The sequence below is a fragment of the Excalfactoria chinensis genome, chromosome 9 (assembly GCF_039878825.1).
Source record: "Excalfactoria chinensis isolate bCotChi1 chromosome 9, bCotChi1.hap2, whole genome shotgun sequence".
Lineage (NCBI taxonomy): Eukaryota > Metazoa > Chordata > Aves > Galliformes > Phasianidae > Excalfactoria > Excalfactoria chinensis.
This window is the reverse complement of record NC_092833.1, coordinates 19028592-19054880: the sequence shown is the minus strand read 5'-3', so window position 1 is coordinate 19054880 and position 26289 is coordinate 19028592. Positions and strand designations below refer to the sequence as shown.

The window sequence follows — 26289 nt, the reverse complement described above, 5'->3', positions numbered from 1 at the left end:
CTGTTCAAGGCAAAGTGTATGTTTTCATTTATGTGACAGAGTTCCTAAGATAACAGTTACATTCCTCATCTGTGATGGTGTATTAATTTACAAAAGGGGTGTGTGTGTGCAAGACTGCTCTCAGGAAGGTAAATGGCACAGTGCCTTTTTCAGGACCCACAGTGTGTGACAGAAGGGTGGCTGTGGCACTGCAGATGTGGCTCGGTGGGCATGGTGGCACTGGGTTGGGTTGGGCTTGAGGGTCTCAGAGATCTTTTCCAGCCTTCATGATTCTGTGATTCTTTGCCTCTTCTTAGAAGTCACAGTTGGATGATGTTATGGAATTAGTTTCAGAACAATATGAAGTAGATTGTAGCACCTTACACCTGCAGGCAGACAAGGAGTAGAAGATGATCCTGTACTTTAAAGGTTGACCGTGCTATTGGGAAGAAGTTTGCCTGTCTGTATCTCTGCATGCACAAGGAAGAGGGAAGTGTATTTTTCTTACGTATTCTAAAATGAAGGTCTGTCACTGACTGGAGTTACAGAAGGAAATGTGTTACTGTATACAATTGCTGTGCCTGATTTCTGGTTTAGTGCAGTAAGTTGAGCATATAGAGTGACACACTGCAGGCTGTGGGAAGCTGGTAGTTTCAGAAAGAAATGAGCAGAAAAGATGGAGATACAAGGTGTCAGAATTGTAGGTAAAGCAGATTCCGTAACACTGAACTTGTGGCTTTTGTTTTTAATTGTTCTGCAGTGACGAGAGTTACAACGTCACCGATTATTCCTTGAGGGACCAGCTGGAGGTACAGCAGTGTGACAGTGAGGACCTGACCTCTTCTCCCATGAAGAACACTTCAGCCATGCTGTACTCACGGCAGAGCTCCCCAGTTCACCTCTTCAGACTGTCCATCCTCAGTAACCACGCAGGAGAGAAGGTGGAGCTGCTTCTGGGAACAGACACTCAGTAAGCAACAGCAAATAGCAAAATAAAATGTTAAAATCTTGCAGGAAGCCGCATACCTCTCTGAGCTTCTCTGCAGTAGCTTTCCACTTGCTGACCTGTCTGTCTAACATTAGGGAAGGCCTCGTGATGGCTTGTAGCCACTGTAGGTTCGCCATCATAGGGCAGTGGGCATGGCCATGAGCTGCTGGAGCTCAAGGAGTGTTGGGACACCGCTCTCAGTCTGGAGTTGGGTGGTCCTCTGTGGATCTGGGTGCTGGCATTCACAATCCTTGTGCTTCCAGCTTAAAATATTCTGATTCTGTTTGAACTGCAAATGTGGCTGAGGTATCCAAGTTCCCACTTGTTTGTTGTAGTGTAAGTACTTTTGTTCAAATGCTTCTCTGACAGATGTTCTTCTGAGAGCTGGAAGTTGCCCGTGAACACAGAACCTTCCTGTGATAACAGTTATGTCCAGAGGGCAAGTGCCTAAAGGAAATCAGAGCAGCAGCTCGCGCATTGCAGTTGAAAGCACTACACAGACGTGCCTTCTGCAGCCTGTCTGCATGCACAGCTGTCTGCAGGTAGCTGAGAACAGCACTCAGGGCTGAATGACAACAGGGTGCATTCCCGACTAGCACTCTGAGGAGCGCTGCAGCAGTGGGCTGAGTTCCCAGCCCTCTTCAGCGCTGCTCCCATCTCACCCCGCAGCACTGCGCTGCCAGCACAGCAGCCGACTGGCAGGGGAGTGCTGCCTTCTGTGTGCTGGGCAGGGAGATTTTCCTTCTTGACAGGAAAACCTTGAAAAATGTCACTGCAGATTCCTTTAGGATTGTTCTGTCTGATACTTCTTCTGTACTGGTTTCTTCCAACCATCTTATCCTAATAGTTATCTGGGCTGCGTGGCATTTCTAACACGGTGCAGTAGTAGCAGTGAGCACGGCTGCATCCTGAGGCGTGGTGGTAGCAAGCAGCCATCGGGCATGAATGCTGCGTGCTGCTGTCCTGCAGCTGCACTTTGTGCACCACTATAACAATGGTTGGATGGTGCAGGAGTGGGAACAGCACAGCGGCACAGGGGGAGGAGTTTGGCACCCCCTGGGGAAGCTGTGGGGCTGTGCTGGGATAGAGGCGGTCCTTGTTCTCCTGAAGCAGCTCTGGAGGGTGTCCTGCTTTGCAAGAGAACAACAAGAAGCATCTTGTTCTTTGGGGCGCAAGTCCCCAAGAGGCACTCGTTCCTTTGTGGTGCCATTAACTTTCACACAGCCTGCACAAAAGTGAAAGATTTTGTCTGTTTGGTGAGAGCTGGAGGCAGGACGGAAGGCACAGAGTGCTCCAGACAGAGCCCAGCCTGGAAACGGTTACATTTGGGGTTTGTCTTCAGAGTTTAGAATAACCCTGAAAGAAGCTACAGATCATTAATTATATCTATTAAAGATCTCATTATAAAGTAAGCAGATGATTCAGACTTGTTTGGAAATGCGTTTTTATTGGGGAAAAATGAGGCGCATTTTTAGTTGTCTGGTCTTCTTATTAAAAGAGATTTTGTTCTACGGATCCGTTACTGCTTTGCTATACGTGGTTTGTGGTATAATTAGCCGTCTGGCAGATTGTCATCAAGAGGAAGAACTCTAGCAGTGATTACTTGATTTGAAAGCTGCCTTTTAATAGATTGCAGATAATTGTGAGCTGCATACACGGGCTGTAGACAAACGTAACCTTGCCCTGGCTGTAAGAGGACAGGGAGGCGCTGTGCAGCTGGAGGCCGGGCTGGGTGGGCTGCAGTGCTCAATGAACACGGCTTTGCACGTTGGAGTTTAACACTGATGTTGACTCCGATCTGTAGCTCTGCGTGATCACGTTCTGCACTTGGAGTTGCTGGAGGCTCCTGGAGGGAAGGCCGAGCTCTGGGCAGGAGCTGTGCAGGGTGTTGACAGCAGTGGGCAGTGTGGCCGTGCCCAGGGCTGGCTCAGACCCTGAGTTCTACACCCATCCTCGTGGCACTTCTCCCAGACAGATACAAGTGCTTCTGCAGACATTCCTTGTAGCTGAGGGGTCATTTAGCATGAGATTATCCAGTGGTGCTGGCATCTGTTTTCATAGTTTTCTTTTCCAGATTGCCTTTTTATGCATGAAACATTGATTCTCTTGGAAAAAATGCATTAAAGGCTACAGAAGATCATGTGTAAAAGTAGAGGCTTTCCTAGACAGGCTGCAAGATGGAAGAGGTGTTTTCTTGACTGGATTTTTTGTACACTTTAATGCTGCCCGTGGGGAGTGAGGGCTCCAGTGGGAGGATCTTCACCAAAGAAATGCTGCTCAGATGTATGAAGGAAGGGATATTCGGACTGGAGGGCAGTCTGGAATTACCCCATTTTTGTCTGATAGGAAGTGCAGTTCTTGTGTTAAGATGTGAATCTGTAAGCTCAGAATCTAAAGCATGCTTTCTGCTGCTGTCAGAAGTGCTGCTGGACAACCTGAAGCCCAGTGATGTGTCCAGGCCTCCGCCCAGGCTTTGATTAGTGCTGGCTCTCAAATTTCCCTCATCAGCACCTCTGGAAACATAACCGTGCCCTTTGGGTGCATGGAGAACTTAGTTTTCTGACTCTTGCTTTTCATTTTAAGTCTTTTCTGCTGCTAAGCCTTACTCAGAGGCAACCTGTTGATACTGTGTATTAGAATGGCTTTATTATGTTTCTCAGATGCTTCAGACGTTAGGAGGATTATGTCTATGATACAGTCATAATCTTGGCTCTGCTCTTTGCAGGAGTGAAAGAGCTCGCTGGATTACAGTGCTTGGACAAGACAGAGACAGGCAGAGCACAGACAGAACCAGTAAGTGCAGCTACCAGCAGCGCTGAGCACTGGGACGTGGGTCTGGAAATGCACTGCCCCCTGGTGGTGCCTTGAGCACATGTTTGCTGTACGGCCCCCTGCTTTCGCTGGGCTCTGTTACTCCAGTACATGAGGAGCTGCCATTTCCACCTTGTCTAGAGGTGCTTCTTTGAGTTCTGTTTTGCTCCGTGATTTCCGTTTGCGTTCATTAATGTTGGTGAGCTGTTCCAATCTGTTAACAAAAGAGCACAGCCCCTTCCCATGTGTTTAATCAGAGCTCATTGGGATGTAATTGTGTGTGATGGGGAAGCCATTTGCTGCTGCCTTTGGGTTTGGTGTTTTTCTGGAGCTGGGAGAATGTTCTGAGTTAAGGAGTGCACACCTTCACAGCAGACTGGCTGCAGGAATTGTGTCACTCAGTTTGCTTTCTTCTACAGCTCTGACGCAGGTGGAGATCATCAGAACTTACACAGCAAAGCAGTCAGACGAGCTGTCTCTTCAAGTTGCTGACGTTGTTTTGGTTTATCAGAAAGTAAATGACGGTGAGTACTGATGGTGGTAACCACCCGGCACCTCTGCAGATCAGAGTTTGTTTCCTCAATGGCTTGAGTATTTTGGTTCAGGTTTCCAAAGGGCAGCCTCTGTTTAAGCAGCACTTGTAGTAAGTAACTCAGATCAGCTGTCATAGCCTACATAGATACAGAGCTGGGGAAGGTATGTGTTGGGTGGTTTTGACGTGTGAAATACCCACAGACACTGAAACTGCATTGCCTAAAAACATAGAGCTTGGGCATCTCATCAGGCACCTGGGCTGTCCCTACACAAGTGCATTGCTGACAAGTTCTGCCAAGGTGCCTTTAAAAGAACTTGGGAAGGGTTCTTAGTTCTTTGTTCTCACTCTTTGTTCACGCTTGCAGGTTGGTATGAAGGGGAACGACTGCGGGATGGAGAAAGAGGGTGGTTTCCCATGGAGTGTGCAAAGGAGATCACGTGTCGTGCCACGATTGACAAGAACATGGAGCGCATGGGACGTCTGCTTGGACTTGAAACAAACGTATAGATGGTTTCTGCATCCTCGTACTGTGCTGCAGGATTTGCACTAAACTGCTGCCAGCAGAGGCACAGCTGCATGCACTACAGCTCTTGCATGGCAGACGTGAGGCACAGATGCATTCAATACAGTGACAGCACTGATACTTCAGATAGCCCTTTTTGATTCACGTTCTGAGAGCTCTGAACTGATGCCTGGCTTGAGGAACAGCAGTTTCTATGAGAATTGGGTTGCTGGGCAGTGCAGATCAGCCATACTTTCCTTTTTTTCTACGTGAGATTTCCCTTTCAGCTGTGGTTCTCCCACCCCCATTTATATCTTTCTCCATCTGTTTCCTTGATCATTTTTACTTACTTTCTTTCAAGCTCAGACCTCTCTGTAGCAGGCTGAATACCAGCAGCTCACCAAATAAATACATACATTGAGCTGGAAGGAGAGCAGGAGCACAGCACTGGGGGAGGGGAGTTCAGCTCCTAAGAACTGCAGTATTACATTCTCAGAACCCGAGAACGCATTGAATGGGATACTTCCCCATGCCATCAAAATCTTTGTTTAACCTGAGCTACACGAACCAGCATGTAATTGATGAAGGACTGTCCAGCAGCAGCTCTGTAGGACACAGTGAGATTGCCAGCCTCAGTTACAGAGCTGACACAAGCTCCAGAGCTGGCCATACCTCACGTGGTGGTGCTGTTCTTGGCTTTGGAGACCTGTCACAGTTGCACTTCACACAGCTCCTCTGTTTTTGCATCTGTGTTTTAGCTTTGGAATTTCACTGAAAAAAGGAACTACTTAATATCGTGTGAACAGAATGCACTCAAAATCAACTTAATTTCAGCGCCTCTTTTCTGTATATAGATGTGACAGATATATTACAACCACCTCCATCTCTTCATGGCCCGGCTGATGGCAGAGCAGGTTTCAGTGTGTGTTAAGTGAAAGACGTGTGGCACCCAGGCGTGCCGTCACCTTCCCCGCAGGTTGTGAAAGGTTCTGGACGCTGTTTCGCATCGACTGTGCTGATTTGTGAACAGCTTTGTTTATAGACGTGTACCTCCGTCACAGTGGGCAGGATGGCAGGAGGGCACTCGTACAAGAACGCTTCCCGTGACAACCTGCCAGCGGCCTGCCAGCCTTCGGGGCTCATTAATGGAAAGTGGACTGATGAAGTGGCGATGATTGGGACCGCACACTGAGCAGGGCCTTATTTAACGCAGTAGAAGGACTGCTAATATTGTAACAAAGGCTTTATTGTACACAGACAGGTTTAACACGTAACTGAATGTATAAATCCAGGCATTAATTTTATTCAGATTTTTAATACACTGTATATATTTTTCATACCTATTTTTTCCAAAAGTGCTGTAATGTTTTTTAAAAGCGTTTTTCTTATTTTCAGACACAAGAATTAAAGACTTTCATGATTTTATAGGACTACAATCAATAAAATCCTTTAAAATCCTTACTAAAATGCAGCCTCGGTTTGTCTTCAGGGAGCACTAAGCTGCAGCTCATTAACACCATTCTTGTCAGAGCAGTTGGATGTGTCTGAACCAGCACTGCCCTGTACACTCAATGCCCTCACTATGTCATCAATAAAGATGTTATGCTCCCAAGTCGATGGGGCTGGATGGATACCCCATGGACTAGATGGATACCGGCCCCATAGACTGCAGTGATGGTACCCTGCAGTGCTGAGAGAGGTGACAGGTGTGGTTGCCAAACCACTCTCCATCATCCTTTGGCAGTCCTGGCTGACTGGAGACCTGCAAATGTGACACCCACCTTCAAAAAGGGCCGGGAAGATGATCCTGGCAGCTCCAGGCCCATCAGTCTCACCTCAGTGTCTGGGAAGGTGATGGAACAAATTATCTCAGCAGCCATCATGGACCAGTTAAAGGCTAACCAGGGGATCAGGCCCAGTCAGTGTGGGTTTATGAATGGTGGATCCTGTCTGACAAACCTGATTTCATTCTATGATGCGGTGACCCACTTAGTGGATGAAGGTAAGGCTGTAGGTATGATCTACCTGGACTTCAGTAAGGCCTCTGACACTGTCCCCACAACACCCTCATGCAGAAGCTGGCTGCCCATGATTTGGTTGAAGCACTGGCTGGATGGCTGGGCCAGAAGAGCTGTGGGCAATGCAGTCAAACACAGTTGGTGGCTGGTCACCAGTGGTGCCCCCAGGGCTTGGTACTGGGCCCACTGCTATTTAGCATCTTTATTAATGATCTTGATGAGGGGATTAAGTGCACCCTCAGTAAGTTTGCAGATGACACCAAGTTGGGAGGGAGTGTTGATCTGCCTGGATCGATGGGCCAGGGCAAACTGTATGGGTTTCAATTGGGCCAAGCGTCAGGTCCTGCACACAACAATGCTGGGCAACCCTACAGGCTAGGGGAGAAGTAGCTGGAAAGCTGCCTGATGGGGACCTCGGTGTGCTGATGGACATGATGCAGCAGTGCGCCCAGCTGGCCAAGAGGCAGATGAAAAGGTTCATGCCGCGGGGCAGGTACAGTGAGACGGATAAGTTCTTGTGCTAAAGACAGCTGCGTTATGTGAGCAGCCGGCACAGCGCCCAGCACGACGCACCGGGACTCACCGCGGCCGCGCAGGCGGACACGACGCGCCGCTCCCAGCCTAAGGGTCCCGCAGCGTCACCCGCAGCTCCGCCTCCCCCCGGTGCCAAACCTCGCATCGTGCCCGCCCCGCTCTCACCTCATCGCCACCGTTACAGCCGCCGTACACGCGGCCCCGGCTTTCTTAAATCCCCGCAGCGCTGAGCGGCACCGCGGGCGGAGAGCAGCCGAGACGCGGCTGGGGGAGAAGTCCTTTAATGTGACGCAGCGCCCGGACGCGGAATGAGTAAAAAAAACATGAAACAACGAAGGCTGCAGGCGGATTCCACCGCGATCGGTAACGGGGCGCCCTCAGCGCTGAGGAGCATGGGGGGAAGAGAAGGGGCAGAAGAGGGCCGCGCTGCAGCATTCCCTCCCCGGCCCCAAACGGCAACGAGCACGTGCTGCTCAACGCACAGCCGCCTCTCACCCAGCAGAGGACGCTGGGGGAGCGTGATGCAATAAGCAGAGCTGGGCCGTCGGAGAGGAAAGAACGCTGCAGCGTCACAGGGCTCCCAGGGGGGCAAAAGCAAATGAACACCAACTAACATTGCTAACACTGCTGCTCTGTTACTTAAAAAGCGACACACGAGACATGCAGACAGACAGACAGACAGACGCGGCCGTGGCTGCTGCAGGAGCTGCCCCTCAGCCTGCCCTCCCGCTCACTAACTGCCATCCACAACAAACCAATACGGGATGCTGGTTGCAACCAACAGCCAAAGGGCATCAACTGCAGCGTTCGCCCTGAAACCGCGGAGCGTAATTCCTGGCACTTTCGTTCTCCTGGGTGGTGATTAAGTCTATGATGGCTGTCAGTACTGCCGTATCCCTGCATTTCGTGTCGTTCCAGTCCACGGGGTGGGGGTTCTCGATTTTTTCTTGGAGGAGATCATCAAGTTCTCGTCTCAAATCCTGCAGCCAGAAAAGTTGTTGGAAGAAGAGAGAGAGGCCATGGTGAGGAAGCCCACAGTGCTGCCCTCTCTTCCCATCCCTACCCCTGTTGCTCCCATTGCTTTCATTTCAACACTGCGATCTTTAGGATCAAAAAGCAGCAGTTTGGCCTTTAATCACACAATCGTTGCTATCAGGTCTAGAAGTATTCAGGTTAAGAAAAAAAGAAAGAAAATCAGAGGCCATTTCTAGGATCTAACATACAGCTCCGTTCAGCTCCTCTTCCCACTGGAAAGCATCACCGCCAGCTAAAGAGCCCCCTCCTCTGGTTTCCACATGCACCTGGTTACTCCATGGGCACACTGGAGCTACAGGAAACTACAGAAATCCCACTCTCCAACAACTCTCTGCCCATAAGCCGTGTTCACAAACCTTCCCATCTGCCCTACTACACTTCTCTGAAACCTCCACGATCTTACAGCACCCCCCAAACTGTTTGGCTGCACAGCTGAACACCTCCTCCCACTGCTGCAATAGCAGCACAACCCTCACTCCATTGGTGCAGCTATTAGAGTGCCTGCTCCTAAGGCCAAAAACTACGGAGCTCATTACTGCTTACTTCTGCCCAGTTTACCACATGAATCAGACTGCTCTGAATGCTCCTTTTACCACCATTTACAGAATGGCCCAGGTTGGAAGGGACCTCAGGGATCACGAATCTCCAAGCCCTGTTTGGTCCACATCCATACACTCACCTTCAGAAACTGAATTTGGTTTACCTATCATACCTACAGTATTTACTGGGAATACATGAAAAACAGTGATTTGCTATGCCCCTACAGCAATATGTAAGCAGGTACAAAGATAAGGTCTAAGAAGAGCTACTGCTATACTGAGACTTCATATACACCATTATTAAACAGAATCACCTTAACTAATTGTGCTATTCTTGCCGGAGACTGGAAAACGATCCATTCATCCACAGCAATGGTGTCCTGATCCTTATCCTTCTGGATGGATATATCTCCTCCAAAGAACAGCAGGCAGTACGGAGACACTTCTGTGCAGTCATACAGGTAGATCTGCAGGGAGACACAACTGACCCGTCACTCTCAAAAGCGTCTCAACTGGCATCACAGCCACTCATGAAACCCAAAGCAGATCGAGATCACCTTTTCTGTCCTTCATTGCAAAACAAATCTGAAGCAACTTGGTTGGAAAAGTTGCACCAAATGAAACAGGAGCAAAAATGGTCCCAAAAGCTTTCATTCAAAGCTTTCATTCACACAAAGGGGAGAATCAAACTAAGCTGTCCCCTTGGCAATCAAACAGGAAGAAGAAAATTCACAACGCATTTGGGTTCTTAGCATCGTATTTAGAAGCATTGCACTGGTTGGAAATGAAAAATACTCTTTTTTTTGGAACAGAAGCACCTATCAGAAGCTCGGCCTTGAGTTACTTATGGAACAACCCCACCAGGAGCACTGAACAGACTGCATGGATGTGTAGAACACAGCACCCAAAAGAGGACAGCTTCAAACAAAGCTTCCCCTTACCTTCTGGGCCACAGTAAGAGGCACTGTTCACATCCCCAGTGCCACCCCCCCCCCCCCCCCTCAATCCAACCTTATTAAAGAGCTACAAAAATCAATAAGAAACATAAACCTCCACGTACACTGCTAGTTCTCATCTTCAAGTGGTACACAAGCCAGTTATAATGGAACTCTGTTTCTTCCACATTAACCGATTTTGGATGAATATTCACTGTTCCATCTGTCTTGGTGCAAACTTTCACCCTTAAAAGAAGAAGAAGAGATATTGACAACTTTGCAAAACCAGCCTGTCCAGCAAAGCTGTGAGTGTAACACACCTCGTGTTTGGTGCATCTTCCTTGCAGCTGGCTTATACCTAGCTCCACCACGTGGCTAAGATGCAAAGACACAGTAACTTCCATCAGACCGTTCTGCTGGGTGCATTCTTAAGGTAATTTTAAGCACACCCATCTCAGTTTAAAACAGGAAAGTAACTGACTAGTAGTGCCAGCTGCAGACAGAACGAAGTTGGGCAGAACTCTGAGCACCTACACTTATATCTGCTGTGGAAAAATGACAGTGCCTCCTTCAGCAGCCGTGATGTTAACATATTGTAGCATCACAGATCATACGATGATGTCACACCAATCATTTCACATATCAGCCACTATCCAAACAGTCAGACAATGCCTCTGTTCCAGTAAGTAAAAATGAACAATCCCATGCTCACATCTGTTGCTCTCAAATGAGGGAACCCACACCCACGGTCGATTCAAGAGATTCATCCGTGCATTTTAGCCATTGCTCTGCCTTGCCCCTCTACCTGATGTAGAAACCGCCCCTACTGCAAACAAAGACCACACCAAATCCTTACATTTTCCTCTTTTTGCTAAAGCTTGGCCGGATCTTGGCAACTTTTGGATACAAGCCAGCACAGATGACAGCTTTGAGCAGCTTCTCATTATCTGCAGAAGACAGCAAAGTAAGTAACGTGGTTCTGCAAACCGTGAATCTGACTGATCAAAAGCTTCCAGTCTCCGTCATTATTTACCTGAGTTGGTATTAGACTTGGGATCCTTGGGGTCTCTGCTGTTCACAAATCCAGCTGCAAGCAGATGCTCAGCAAACTGTCCTTTCATGTTATGCAGCATCTAGGAAACAACAACTGTCCCAGAACGATGCTGTGCAAAAAGGCTCTTCCCAGTCCCCATCAACATGTTCCTCCTCCCCTCCCCTTACAGCCAGAATGTTACCTGGAGAGTATTTGGAGACAGGAAATACTCCCAGCAATAGTCTTTCTCAGTTCGGAACCCACGACGACGAGTCTCTTCCCAGCCCTAGAAATTCAAACCACCGTTCAAAGGAATCTTTTAGAAGAACATACACTATCAAAAATTAAATGAATATGGACAGAGCAAAAATCCAGAAGCCAACAAAAATTACTTTTTTTCCTCTGTGAGAAAGAAATCAGACCCTCCCCCTTCAACATACACAGCATCTGAGCAGGAAAGCTGCTTTTTAAATGCTAAGAAGTGAAATCTGCTCAAATTTGCCAGAAATTCATTAGTTGATACTCAAAGTAGCAACAATTTTTCCACGCCATTTATTTAGTGGTCTTCTTGCCCAATGCACACAGTGAAGTCTCCAACACTTCTGAAGTCAGGCCCAGCCTACCACAGCATACAAGCAGCACTGACTCAGTGGCTTCTGAAGGGCTGCCACAGCTTACCGAGTTCATCTCTCATTAAACACGTTTAGAAAACACCCAGATAACCATGAAGTTATGTTTCCAACAGCACATCCGTGAGAAATTTGGCTACTGAGGCAGAAAACAAGGCTAGGAGGGTGAAAATTAATTTGGTTTTGTTTCTGTAGAAATCAAGAAATACTTGAGAACACACACTGACATTGGATTTTTCCTTAGAATAAAGCATAAAACCCAAAGAAAAGTTTCTGAAAGAGAAACATTAAAACATCCTTACTGTGAAAGCATTCACCACTGTTAGATGGTCACTTTTAGTGTTCTTTGACAGCTCCTTTCTTCTTGCATCTGCCACTTTCTCTTTGCCCTAAAAACAATTTGAATTCAGAATGTATTCGTGACTCACAGGCCATTCCTCCACCCAGTTCTCTTTCCCAGCTTAATGAACACATATAAAACAATACTCCATATGCAGCATGCACAAGAATTAATGCTGTTCTGTAGGTATACGTGTACAGTATGTCACAGCATGTGTAGGCAGTCAGTACTAATAAAAAACACTATTAATACAGAAGTGAGATTGAAGTGCTTTTACACTACAACACCTCAGAGGCATCCTGAAATTCTTTTGAGATTCATAATATCCTATTTGTAACTCTTGCTTTAGAAACGTTACCAGGGGAATGACAAAAGGGTCTTTGAAGCTCAGGCTTGCTGCAATTGTAAGTACAGGATCCAAGCAACAGAACAAAGCTCCAAAGAGGATCATTTTTCCAATATGTGGTTCAACTGGTAATCGTGCTAAATGTACACCCAGCGGAGTCAGCTCCTCCTGTCTGTCCAAAGCGTTCTGTCGGGAGGAAAAAGAAAGCATTTGTGGTATTTGGAATCGGAGGATTTTCGTGAAACAATCATCACACAATTTAGAAACCAAAGGGAATCCCATTATCTAAAAAAGGCAGCTGGCATTAACAACAAGGGGGGAAGGTAGGAAAACAACAGTGCAAGTTATGCAGAAATAGAAAGGTTCAAGAGGTACAATAAAAGAGCAACCACCTTTAATTGTGTTTCAAGTGGTTTACTGGGCTCAGTGTCCTGCTGTACGGAAGCATGAAGACGAATTAACATTTGAGTGCCTTACTGTTCTTCTGGCCAAGCATTTGTTTCAGATCTGCACCTTCCTGTCAATATCACTCCTGGTTTTCATTTCCTTTACTCTTTGCTACCACGCAGCCTTGACAAGGCAAGGAGTCAGCAGTATGCACGTGTCATTCATCTCTCCCTCCCCATCATCCAAAAGCACACTGACAGATGAGACCTTTCTCTTATCTGCCCACAGAAAACACATCTCCAGCTCTCCACTGAACTGGCTGGAACTCCTGATAAATCAGACACAAGCAGGGTCTTACAGATAAGAACCTGTAGGGAATCTAAATAAAAGCTGTGCCAAGTGTTTTCAGCAATTCAGGAACTACTTTATGCAACCCATAAGCTTCCAGTATTACATGAAACTGCCTTCTCTGTTCAGTCAAGGTGTCAGAACACTGTACGGCCTGAAGATACAAAGGGTCTGCATAACAGAGTGTTTCGGATGTTGAGACTTGTGCAGTCAGAATAACCTTTCTAGCAAGCACCAAAAGTAACAACCTGACTGCAAGCAGTTTTCCTTGCACACATGAAACGGTACGTTAATTAGTACTTTACCAGCTCCATGAGATGATTAATGGCCAGCATGACAGCATCACGAGATGGGGGGTCCATCAGTTTACTCAGAAAATAAGCAATTCCACCAAGCTTTAGAATCTGGAAGAAAGCAAAACAAACAAAACAGCAAGCCTGCAGCAATTGGAGAAAGGTGGTTACCTACCTAAAACCAGCGCACAGTGACCACACTGACAACAACAGGTGTGAACAATTCAGTTTGAAATTAGGATTTTGCTAATTAAGAAGTACAGACAAAACCAGAAACACTCTGGTTGAAAGCTTCATCCCATCTACACTACTTCATTCAGAACACACACACAGCAGCCCTATGCATGCACTGGAATTCAGCATAAACCTGCTAAATGGAAACTCAGGTCTACTTTAGAAGAGCTGTTCTTAAGGAATCCTCTCTTCACTCACCAGCCTTTTCACGGAAGCAGCTCGGATTAAATGATTTAAAACAAAACAAACAACCAACACAGTTGAAATTTGCTGAAATCAACACTTCAGCTTCTATCGATCCTAAGCAATCACTTCCCTGGGTTTGATGGTGCTCTGCCAGAACTGCCTCAATTATTAGCTACGTGCACTGTGCTGATGGTGTAACAGAGTTTAGACTTCAGGACAACTCTAAGCTCAGAGTTGCAATAATTGAAGCTTTCAACCTTTTATTCCAACAGAAAAGCAAACACCTGACGATGCATGTGCCTACCTTGATCTGTAAGCAGAGTTCTTCCAAAGGCGTTCTCAAGATCTCTGGCAGCTGATAATCATCCAGAAGGCTGGCACGCAGCCCATTGTACAGATGGTAACAGTGGCCCGGCTGCACTCTGGAATATATTTAAAGGAAAAGTATGGGTTTTGCTATGTCATGATTGCATTTACTTGTAGGCAGTTTTCCAAGACACCTTGAAAAATGAGAATGGAGTTATCTTCAGTTATTGCAGCTTTCAGATATGCACACACATCAACAGGGAAACAAAGCGACAGAAAACAGACCTCATAACTGCTCAAAAGGAACAATGAAGAGAACAGAGATAAACCGTACATGTGTGAACAAACAGAAAACACTCCATAAGAAATTCTGAGACGTACAGAAGCTTCAAATAACTCGGTACACAGCTGAGCAGTGTTAATTTGTAGGCCATTTTAGCTTTAATATATTTGTTGCCTCAAAAGTGAGGGCAAACGCTACCAATATAAGTAAATAAATAATAGAACACAAGATTTATTGTTCTATGAGAAGGAAGGAAACCCGTGACTAAAACACAGCAGAAGTTATGTCAGTTTGCTAGGAAAACCATGGAATAACTCTTTCATAACAGTGACAGTACTGTGCTACTGCCTGCTTCTGAAGGTGGGAATGACCAGGTAGAACCTCCAGCACACACGTGCTTCAAGGCCAACTGAAAGTTAACATCACCACGTTTCCTAACCAGCCTCATCCTTACCTTCCTGCTCGACCTTTCCTCTGCTTGGCATTGGCTTTGCTAACCCACTCTGCAGCCATTGTGCTGATGTTGTTCTGTGTATCAAAGTGAGTCTCCTTGATTTTTCCACCATCTATAACGAACACCACGTCATCTATTGTAATGCTGTTGAAAAATAAAGAGGAAAATAAATAACTCTCCATCTTTGTAAGCTTAACCTGCAATTTTACCAATTCAGGCTTTCTTTATCCCTTCTCAAAACATGGGTAGGAAATAAAAATTCAGGTATTGAGCATGTCATTAATAAGCACGTTATTAAACAGTTCAATAGCAAGCTTGATTTATTTTGACAGGTCTGGTGTGAGTCACCATGCACAGTTTTAAAGCCTGCAGCCAACCCACAGGGACCATATACAACAACTGCAGGTCATGTTACCATCCGCATTTTGAGTTTTTTAGACAGTTCTCAGAGGAAAATTCCCGCCCGGTCTTTACCTTGAGACACATTTGTAATTCAATAAATGAATGATAAGGATCTTTAAAGCATACCTTGTGAAATATTAAGCAGGCTTATACTTTCACTTATTACATCAAAATTACAGGTACTACTCGTGTGTGTAGCTGCTATTTACCTGGTCTCTGCAATGTTGGTAGCAATCACAATTTTCCTTACTCCCGGCGGGGTCTTCTTAAACACCTGTAATTATCCACGGCCCATTTGTATGTTTGCAAAACCAAACATATGCACAATTATTCTTTTTCATTGCTGTGAAATGTTACCTCATCGTGTAACAGCAGAAACACATACCTGAGTCTGGTTGACTGTAGGCATCAATGAATGCAAAGGGATGATAATAAACCTATCTGAAAATCAAGGTAGGAAAAGATGCGGTGTAAGCACAGAAACTTCCATTATACAGGGAAGAAAATAGAATCAAGAATACAGAACAGAGAAACCATGCTGTAAATGAATGACTGCTCCTAGATCTCGTTCTGAATAATGGCATATGTTCACACGTGCTTTTTGCTAGCAGTTCAAGACATCAACATTAAATGCAGGTGACAAATCCTAATAGTAATGTAAATTTAGCAAATTAAACACCAGCTACAATAAAATGTGGGGCTGGGAGGGAGGGGAAATAGAACCTTTTTGTAAGGACAACAACTGCGTTTTAAGATCAAGATATTATGCTTACAAATTGTCTTTTACCACAACAAACATTCAGTGCTGCTCGTTTAAACAAAGGGACAATTCTGAAACGCATTCTCTTTTTAAAACATGCAATTCCATGAGCTACCTAAATATTTACCTGTGATAAAAAAATCATTCCATTATTCTACTGAAGCAGCTTGCATTAACCTCTAAAAACAAAACTAAGCTATGCAACATTAACCATCAAAACCCCCCCTTTTTTTTTTTACCTGACTTAAACATGACTTGTGACATCAAGAGGTCGTGCAGAGTGCTGATGTTGTCCCACCCTGGAAGGAACACCAGGATTGCACCATCCTGTAGGTGAGGAAATGAATGGGAAAAGGAATATGTTAGAATGCATTACATGCTGTGCAGAAAACAAAACAGCCACTGATGAATGTCTTTTGGTTAAGTGATATCTGAAACCTCCATGTTTGGAGCAACACTTAGAGGTTATTCTCTACAAAAGAACACACTGCACACCTATCTAAACTTAAGAAATCCAAATTCCTTTTTAGACGCGTTTTCCCTGCAGCATTTTAAATGCTGCCATATAAACAGTTGAAGAATCTGAGCTGCAATGAAACACAGAAAAAACTATGTTTGATTTTCCAAGGAAGAGCAAAATAAGAAACCGCCAGTCACCCCCATTACGCAGCTTCAGTGCTCTTATCAGTTGAAATTTCAAATGATTTGATGTTCTTCATAATCAAAATTCTTTTCAAGAACTCCAGCTGAAGTACCAGCCCTTCCGTGGATGTTTTTGAACACAGAAATGAATATGTAACTCCAGGTTATGTTATATGGAACCTGTGCACGTTACCTAAGATAACAGAAGTTACTCTTACTTCCAGTTTACCACAGCTTCATGCACAGAAGCACTCCGACAATAATGTACCTAACAGTATTACTGGAAGTCCTTTTTACTGAGACTATAATTAGGATTTTCAGACTCAGAATCTGATGTCTTAATATTTCAAGATCCGCTTCCTCTAACACAAACAATAGAGAGAAAGCTAGAAATTGAAATAAATACTGTAATTAGGTATTTAAAGTTATTAGATTGCTTTAAAAGCATTCAAAAAAACCCACACATCTGTGGAATAGAGAAGAACCAAGTTGGTAGTTATTTACTAACAGCCACTGGCCACAATTCAGTTGTATCTTGAAAACACGATGCTTTGAAGCAGAACTGTACCTCTTCCTCCAGAACAATGTGTCTGATAAGTGCTGCTATTAGGTCAAGGTCAACCTTGTCATCGTCCATCATTTCCAAGGCATCTATAGTACCCGCTGAATACCTACAGACATCAAAAACAAGTGTATCGGTACACCCACAGTCATGCACTCATATCCATTATAAGGCTCCACAATTACTCATCCACACACGCTGCTATCATGCAATTTCTTTTTTCTTTCTCTGAAGGTAACATACTTGAACAGACAACATACTCTCAAGATTCAGTTTAGTACAACTGTTGCCAGTTTAGTCAGGTAAGTTAAAGAATCCTGTTGTGACTGATCTGTATTTCTCTGCTCCCCATGGATTACCTTGGATCCATAGCCCAAGCTCACCCTTCAGTGCATCCCTCCCTCTCAGTGAGAACAGGAAGCAACTCATCTCTTCAGCCCTTTGCTTTCATGAAATCTAATACCAATTAGCCATTTGTTCCACAGACTTGGTTGGGAAAGGGATGAAGAAATACAAAAGGGCAAGTGTACCATGGGATGGAACAGACATCACTGATTACTAGTTTCCTTAGGACAGAAACAAAACTGAGCCATCCTTATTAATTATTTTTATCAAGCTGGATATACAGGATGTCACAAACTGCAGAGGTAAAATAAGACAGGAGGAAAACAGAAAAACGCTGTTCCTGAAATACAGCTGCCCCGCTACCTAATTAACCTACTTACTTGGATAACCAAAAGGGTCAAATGCTGGCAAGCAAAAGAATGTCTCAAGCAGCAAAGCCCTGCTGGGTGCTCGATAGGCAAAATGCTTTAGCTTGGATTCAAATCACTTGAGAGGAATATTGAAATATTCTGAGGAAAAGACTCTTGAAAGAAAGAACAGTAGCACATTTGGTAGCACACTGATTACAAGACTGCCATACTATGAGATCTATCACTGAAAAATAAAAAAAGACCGACAAACAGCAAAGCTGACAACAAAAGAAATCAGGAACGAAGTGTACGAAGCCCAACGCTGTGCTGCAGAATCTGATAGGCAATCATGATATCAACAGCAAGCGAACCTGACAGCTGTCAGCCCTCTTAAACCTTGCACATGCAAAGGAAGGTAGACCTCTGTGGCTGACTACATTACTCCAGCAGTCACCAGCCAACTGCACTGGCACCTCCATCATTCTTGCCTTCCACAGTATTAAGCACTAGATTATTAATGAAAGCACGGTATTAAAATACGGCACAAAATTCCAGTTCTCAGCTGAGAAACAGAAAAACCACAAACAATGCAAAACAGTAACTTGAGAACAACCTGCCCCGCAGCTGCCTTAAATATTCTGGCCATCGTTCCCTGTAGATTTCTTCTTTTTCTTCTTTTTCTGGCCTGCTTACATGTCCCTGCATGAAACCTTTCTTCCACCGTGGTCGACGGTCTGTGTTTTCGGGAGTATATCTTTAAAGTTAAATAACACAAGTGATTACATTTTGAACCTGCAGCCATTGGATCCAGCTGCATTACTGTTTCTTCCAAACCGAGGACAATGCCCAGTACTTCAGCTATACCACATAATACAATCATCGGATACACTTTTCCTGAAAAGGCTCATGTATTTTTCTTGAATAAATAAATACACAAATAAAAAATAGAGACTGACTTATCAGCCTGAAAATTCACCGCACCAAAAGAAAGAGCAGGCTCTTTTTCCTCCTCAAGCCAGTGTTTCCAGATTGCTACACCAAAAGCTACTGAACAGCTCTTGAAAGCTTTTCTGCACAAGATGCCTGCTTTCCAGTGCAATTTTCCTTCTTAAAACAGCTGATTTTTTGACAGGTTATTTATACTGCAGTATTATTTGAAAATACACACCAATCAAATGCCAAAACCAACCAAGCTGTGAACTGCACTGGTGTCCAGAAAATACACTCACCTCAACTTCTCAATGACGTCTTCAAGAAGATACTCCACCACAGGAAACGTGAACCCAGGAATGTGAATCATTGGGCAGTTATCTGTTGATAAAGGTCTAAGTTGTTTTTAAAACAACACCACAAGTGCTGTACTATTAAAGTCCATAAACATCTTCACTGTTTCTGCAATACAGCTCCAAGTCCATAGGTTTTGTTGTTGTTTCCCCCCCTCTGAATCCTCACAGAAGAGGCCAAATTCAATTCCACATAAAGTGACTGAACAGAAGCAGCACAGGCAGCAGGCAGGACTGCACTCTCCTGCACATTCACCTCTTTCCAGCTAGAGAATAAACACCAACTTATGCAGAACTAAAGACTTCTCTCTGCTTGCCCACTCGTGGCTTCTGACATAGTACGAGAATACTCTGTGCAGAGAATTCCTGCAGTACATCTGAGTAACACACGCAGAAGAAATATCTGCTCGTAATGAAACAGAATTGAGGAAATAAGCATCTCCAGCAGCTGGTGGCTGTGAGAAATGAAATCATTAATTCCTTTGATAAAAATCCATCTTATAATTAGACAACTGGATTACAGGCGTCTAAATTACTTAAGAGGAACATTCACAGGAAGGATTTCACCTACCAAAGTACTCGGAAAACTTCTCTGCATTTAAAGTGGCGCTCATTAGTATTACTTTCAGATCCAAACGAACGTTCAAAAGATCTTTTATAATGCTCATTAAAACATCTGATTGAAGATTCCTTTCATGAATTTCATCAAGAACTACGTGACTAATACTGGACAAATGCCTGAAACAGAAGAACAACAATCAACGTTTACTTTTTGCACTAACAGAAAACAGAGATGGACAGAAGCAGCTCGTGAGTCAAATCATTTGATAATTGTATTTAGTTTCTTATTAAACAGGAAAACTTACTTATCTGACTGGAGCCACTGAAGGACAATTCCTGTGGTGCAGTACAGAATTGAACCTTGTTTCCTTGGTAACCGACTGGAAGAGATACATTAAGAGTTCTTCAGTTCTCTTCCTTATTTTACAAATTACTTAAGAAGCTTAAAATCAAAACGCAGACAGTCATTATAGACATTGTGAAGCACACCTCACATTTGAACCTGCTCACAGTTCAGCTGGAGGAACAAGGAATAGGCCAGCAATGCAACCGTTCTGTATGGAGAATAACCACTGACAGAACCTCTGACTTCCCAGGCATCATTACTACATTGATCTGCTGATCCAAATTCTTGCAGTTATGTGAACTCAACACAGACAACAGCTAGAGGGTAAATTATACAGCACTGGGACATTCCTGATCGAACACTAATGACAAATGTAGATGAGATTCTATGAACCAGTGCCTCAAGCTCAAACACTACAAGGACTGAGTGTTGTATCCCTCCAGCAGTATTTCCATCAATGTTAAGCAAGGTGTCATCATTTGCTGGAGATGTCCCGTGTATTTTTTTCATATTACCAGTGACTCCAAACACATAACTTTAGTTCAGTGGACTCTTGTGAATGAGCCCTAACTCTCATTATTATTTATTATCGATAAAATTGCCCACCAGCTGAGTGCAGCAAATACATAACTTAGCCTAGAAATATAACTTAACAGCAATCCTCTACTTCAGCATTCTGGCTTTTTGCTTGAAATTCATGGATTACAGACATCAGTTTTACCTCTATCCATAGCAGGGCCTTTCAGAATATCTTAATACAGCAGAGTTTGGTGCTAACCATTGCTACACAGCTTGAGATTCAGAACTGATTTCACAAATTGACCTCAAACCACTCATTTACACACAACAGAGAAAGTAATCACCACACTCGTTGCTAACTTTCAACTTGTTATTCCCTATCCCAGCTGTTCAGAGGAACTCCATTCGGAGAAAGTAGGGGAGTAAAAGCACTTGTCTCCAGCAAGAACTAATTCTCATTTATTTCTTGCTTAAATAACAGTTGACAGCACTTCACAAGAAGGAATAAAAATGGCCAAGAGCGCCTCTACTACCTCTGCAGACGAATCTGGTATCCTGTACTCTTGCCATTACCACACGCTTCTGCCCTTTCAGCAGCGACTCTCTCAGCCACCTTAAAACAAAAAAAGCCAAATGCATTACACATTAAATATATGTGCACAAAAAGCCCAAAAGGCAGAGCTACAATTTAACTCCTCATCAGTAGGAAATGCCTAGAACCAAGATGGAACACAGACAGCAAAAACCTGAAAAACTCACCGTTTCTGAAAGCCAACTGTTTGTTCTCTGTTGGCAACACAGAAACAGGCTTGCAATGAAAAATATAGGTTAGAGAATTAAAAACGTCATATTCTTATTCATAGATTTCTAAGAGGCCTGAAACAACACTACTGTTCATTTCAATTCACAATTGCACTGCCCAGGTCCTCTAAAACCACCATCATAAATAATGGTCAGCTTCAGGGAAGGAGATGTGCAGTGCCTGTACTTTAACTACTACCAAAGTGTATGAAATGCCAAATCAGTGTGTATTAGCAAAGTTGTGATCTGCAATAGAGTCCAGCAGGACTAATGAATACACAGAAAGCAATACGAACCGGCTGAATGCCAACCTTCAGCTTTAAGTTTAGCATGATGACATTGAAAGTAGATTTGTTTCTGTAAGAGGTGTGCAGTATCTATCTGGTCGTTTGGAGCTCTTTCAGCTATAATTAGTCTAGCAGACTGTACACTCAGCTAATTAACTTACACCGGCTCCTTATAGCCAGTACTAAATATCTTCATTCAAACAGAATGAGACAGTAATTTTCCTCTCAGAATTACAGCGGGAGGTCAGATAATAAACAACAAGCAACAACAACAGCCCCGCGTCATGGCACTTACTGAGATAGCACTGATCCTCCTGGGTTGAGTACAAACAATTCTGCAGGTGGAGCCCTTCCCTCGCTCTATGTAATCATCCAGGATGAACTGCGTCACTTGGGTTGTCTTCCCACAGCCGGTTTCACCACTTATTACAGTCACTCGATTATTGTTTATAAGGTTTACAAGTTCCTGTTTCCAAAAAGAGACAAAACGTTCTCAAGTACTTGATCCACAACAGAGGCCTGAAGTGTTCTGTAAGTCCCTACTACTGTAATGCGACCTTAGAAGAAAACATACTGGTAACTGAAGAGAGAAACACTTATTACAGTTTGCTTTAAACCACACTAAAAGTAATTCTTGTACACTTCCCATGCGTAAGGCTGGCCACACACACTCACTTATGTGAATAATGCCACCGTTACTGATAAGGTTGAATAAATTCCAGCTTATCATGAAGCAATGAACATAAGATGCATTCTGGAAAGAACTCAATCTGAACTCAAAACTCCAGAGGCCTCAGTACCTTCATAAAAGGCATCCGAGCTTCCCTTCCCACTGGTCCCAGTTATAGAAAATTCACACAAGAAACACCTTTCCTTACAAACGAAATTCACACTTGCCTGTCTCATCCCATACGAAGGGAGCTTCTCTCGAAATCTCTGTGAAAAGAGAAAGTAACAGGAAACATTTTAAATTACCATTTAAACACTGAATTAATACAGCAGACCCCAACTATGACCCAGACTAAACTCAGAAACAACTGCACAAACCGCCCAGCTTAGGTTGAACTGGGACACTAGAAATGAACTCAATTCCATGCACGTTTTCAACGTCACTGCATTCAGTAAAAATGTAGAACAGATCAGCACACAAAGAGGCACACACAGCTGGAAGACCCTGAACCATCCTCCCACCTGACTGATGCTAAAAGCATTCCAGTGGGCAGCATGACGTCTGACCATCAGCATAAACTGAGGCGTCCCCTCAGAGCCCATCACCCCACTTTGAGTTTTATAAATAAATGCACAGATAAAATCTTTAAGAAAGAAAGCCAGAGCACCTCAACACTTGGGAAAGTACCTGCATTTCAATGTATCTAGGATCAGATTTCTTCTTCCTTAAGTCTTCTTTAAGCTGCTCATCTAAATCCGCATCTTGATCATTCCTTTCAAAGAGGTATTCCACGTCCTGATCAAGAAATGTTTTCTCCAAGACCGGCTGCCGTTTCACAGGAGCTTTTTCACCTTTTTCAGCCCCTGGCTTCACCTTTGGAGGCTGTTCTGGAGTATGTCTGAAACGAGCGCAGGGAACAGAAACTTCAACAATTATCCATTGCATGTTTGGCCTCTGAGGAAAGTGCAGGGAGCCGTGGCAGGCAAACCTTACATCTGCTTCTGAGATATTATACTGACAAGCTTTCTGACCCCTAACCCAAAGAGAACGTGGCAAGTGAAAGCAGTTAAGTCTGAAAACCACCAACCCACAAAAATTCTCCACCAGCATCTAAGGTGCAACGTGTTCTTTGCCTCTAGAGGAAGCTAATGAGGCCACAGAACATCTCCAGAGAGCTGCTGCTCAAAGCACTGTTGGAACCACTGCATCTTTCAGCCAGACAGGGACACACCTGCGTCACACCAGCATGTGGAGCACAACACGCAGCCCCTCGTTTCACTGCTATTGCCTGAAGTCCTTCAAGACAAAGTGTTAAGAATGAACCCTACCTCACAGAGACCACGACCTTCCCAATGCTGCAAAATGTCAGAAAAAGGGAGCCTGATACCAACCGTAGGAGCGCGCCTGAGGCCCAGAACTCAGAAGCTCCAACCATCCGCTGTCCTAAACCTGAAGATCAACGGCAGAGCTTTGTGGCTCTTGGAGAAAATCCAGCACTCCAGACTCTAATTCAATCCGGAGAAGACCTTTACAGCAATGGTTGCTGCCAGCCCCTCCAGGACGGCTCAGCGCGTGGCGAACAGGGAAAGGAGCTCCGAGCCCACCGACCTCCCCCGCCCCACTCCCCCCCACGTCCCTCATTGATCTCCCCCACCCGGGCAGCACGCGTTTGCATCACCGTAAGCGTCCTTACCCCTCCTCGTCCCCGGACCACCACGACATGGCTTCCTGCTCCTTCTCGGCCCTGGGCTGCACGGCGTTCAGCAGCTGCACGATCTGCTCCTCCCGCCGCTCGTCCATCCGCACCACGGCCCGCTGCGAGAAACGCGTCCGTCAGCGCGCACCGACACGGCGCCATTGGCTCAAGGCCGCAGCGGTGCGCGGAGCTCCCCGGCCACGAGCGGCGGCTCCGACGCCCGTGCGGAACGCGCGGCCCACCTGCTGCCGGTCCGCCTCCTTGCTCTTCTGGCCCTGCTTCCGCGCGTACCATAGCCCGATCTCGCGGCCCTTGAGGTGGCTGGGGTGGCGACCCCGCCCTCCGCCGCGGCCCCCGTGCCCCCCGCCGCCGGAGGACGCGGCGGAGGAGCCGCCATCGCCGCCACGGCCCCGACCCCGGCGCTGCTCGTAGCTCATGGCCGCCGGCACCCAACGGCACCCGGCGCCGCCCGCCTCCTCCGCCGCCTCACTTCCGGCTCCCGCAGGCCCCGCCCCCACGGCCGGCCACGTGTTCGAGTCCCGGGCGGCGTCCGTCGTTAACAGCGCTAAGGAATGGGCTGCGCTATCGGAATCGGTTGTACCGAGTTCTCGGGTTACCTTCCATTTGGGAACTGGGGAACTCTGGCAGAAAAACCCTCAGGAAAAAGAATAACTTTACTAGGAAAAAAGCTGCAGCCGTGGTCAGGAGGAAAGTAAAACAAGCGGGCAGCTGCGCGGCTCTGCAGCCGCTTTATAGGCACGCGGAGAGCGAGGCGTGAGCGGGCACTGGGGGCAGAACCCCAGCTGAAATAACGACCGTGCAGTCTAATTCTGCTGCTCATAGCGTAAGGTGTGGGCTGAGGGATAAACCAGCACGGAGAGGTGCAACAGAACCACGGGAAGGCTGCGGAGGCCAAATCTGGCGCTGGGACACAGCAGCACATCAGCTGATCCTCCCCTAACTCTCGGGAAGAGGCATTCTCCCTTTGCTGCTCTTTAACAGCAGTGTGGGATGAGAATGAGACTACTATCTGGTTCAGAACAGATAACGGTGCCAGGAGATCTGGGCACCCCGGTAATGGAGCGGAACTGCAGGCTGTCTCCAACACAACATATATAACGCATAAGGCCATTACATTTAACTGATAAGACATTATCATCAAATTTAAAAGTGAGAATCATATTTAACTGATTTCTTCATCACTTTGCAGGAACATCACTTATGGGACATGAACAGGTTTACTCTGTTGAAGTGTATTTGGGCACCAAAGCAGTGCACATGAGTGAGATGTGCATAAATGAGATTTCAATGGCAGGGAAAATTCCCTTCTGTTTGCACGTAACCACTGCATTTCAGCCATGTCTTCTTAACACTGAGATAAAAGAATACACATCCTAAAGGAAACGTCACAGATCCCAATATCTGCAATAGATCTGTAGGTTGAGACGCTGGAAGGATCACCCATCTATCCATTTAAAGACCACATATGATTGAAGGTTCAGCATACAGGAGTGTATGGATAACACAGCTGCTGCTTAAGACTGGAAAAGCAGAACTTATTCTGCTCTGAGACATCTAAATCTGCAATATTCATGAGAGAAAGCTAGCAGTCAGAGTTCATCTTGGAAATCATTATAGCGATACATAGCAGGAAGTGGAATCACGTTCCAGAATATATGTATCAGCCTCACACCTATAAAGGTAAAACAACGTGTAGGTAAAATTTAATTATTACTCTCTATGAAGTAGCATGATGCTGTCATTCAACCAGAACAAGAAACGTACATTTCAGTACTGGGCCATATTGTCTGTTTCAAGAAGCCCAGTCCTTTGAGGCATTTGGGACTTGAGGCCTGGCTCTGCCTATTTCATATCTACTTTTCCTGTAATTCTATCAGCTTAACATTCTTGTCAGTGCACATGTGCCGCCAAAGGGAAACTCCAACACACTGGATACACTGCTTACCTAAGATTGTCTCAAAAATTCTTTTGAGTTTCTTGTTTTCTACCCTTTGTATTATTCAACAGCCCAGATCCCACAAGCAGGAGAAGTGCAGGGGCTGATGCAGGTACATTTTCCGAGGGACTTTCTGAGTCAGTTGCTATGGTGTCTGAGCAGAGATGAGGGCTCTTTCAAGTCACCTTCAAACAGTCCTTGACAAACACTTTGCCCTCAATGTCAAGCTGTCACTGAAATACATTAAAAAGGTCAGGCGGGATAAACAACAGAGCAGGAAGACTTCTTTTCCTTAAAAACCATTTCAAAATAAGTACTTTAAAACTTAAGACTAAATACATTTCATAAAATGATAAATGAAGACGCTCTGACAGTTACCAGGTACAGGAGTCA

At 45.2% G+C, this 26289-nt stretch overlaps 2 protein-coding genes across 9 annotated transcripts in view; one reads left to right on the top strand and one right to left on the bottom strand.

The window, feature by feature from the left end:
* The window catches only part of ARHGEF26 (Rho guanine nucleotide exchange factor 26), a 99156-nt gene extending 93102 nt beyond the window's left edge, over positions 1 to 6054 (top strand). For all 8 annotated transcript variants that reach the window (XM_072344950.1, XM_072344948.1, XM_072344949.1 and 5 more), the window contains 4 exons: positions 740 to 949; positions 3693 to 3760; positions 4198 to 4302; positions 4678 to 6054. In XM_072344950.1, the coding sequence (XP_072201051.1) occupies positions 740 to 949; positions 3693 to 3760; positions 4198 to 4302; positions 4678 to 4820 (526 nt within the window). In that variant the 3' untranslated portion in view covers positions 4821 to 6054. The remainder of the gene's footprint in view (positions 1 to 739; positions 950 to 3692; positions 3761 to 4197; positions 4303 to 4677) is intronic.
* A 1578-nt stretch (positions 6055 to 7632) lies between these two features.
* On the bottom strand, positions 7633 to 24427 carry DHX36 (DEAH-box helicase 36). The gene is made up of 25 exons (XM_072344944.1): positions 24182 to 24427; positions 23937 to 24058; positions 22931 to 23141; positions 22471 to 22509; positions 21869 to 22039; positions 21019 to 21098; positions 19926 to 20000; positions 19631 to 19797; positions 19006 to 19087; positions 18390 to 18530; positions 17088 to 17190; positions 16117 to 16204; positions 15503 to 15558; positions 15327 to 15391; positions 14716 to 14859; positions 13977 to 14094; positions 13265 to 13363; positions 12237 to 12410; positions 11841 to 11927; positions 11112 to 11195; positions 10910 to 11009; positions 10733 to 10823; positions 10002 to 10122; positions 9256 to 9408; positions 7633 to 8347 (listed from the first exon to the last, which is right to left on the bottom strand). Exons 1-25 carry the CDS (start codon positions 24374 to 24376, stop codon positions 8162 to 8164), a joined length of 2952 nt encoding a protein of 983 aa, XP_072201045.1. The 5' UTR covers positions 24377 to 24427; the 3' UTR covers positions 7633 to 8161.
* Between the last annotated feature and the right edge of the window lie 1862 nt (positions 24428 to 26289).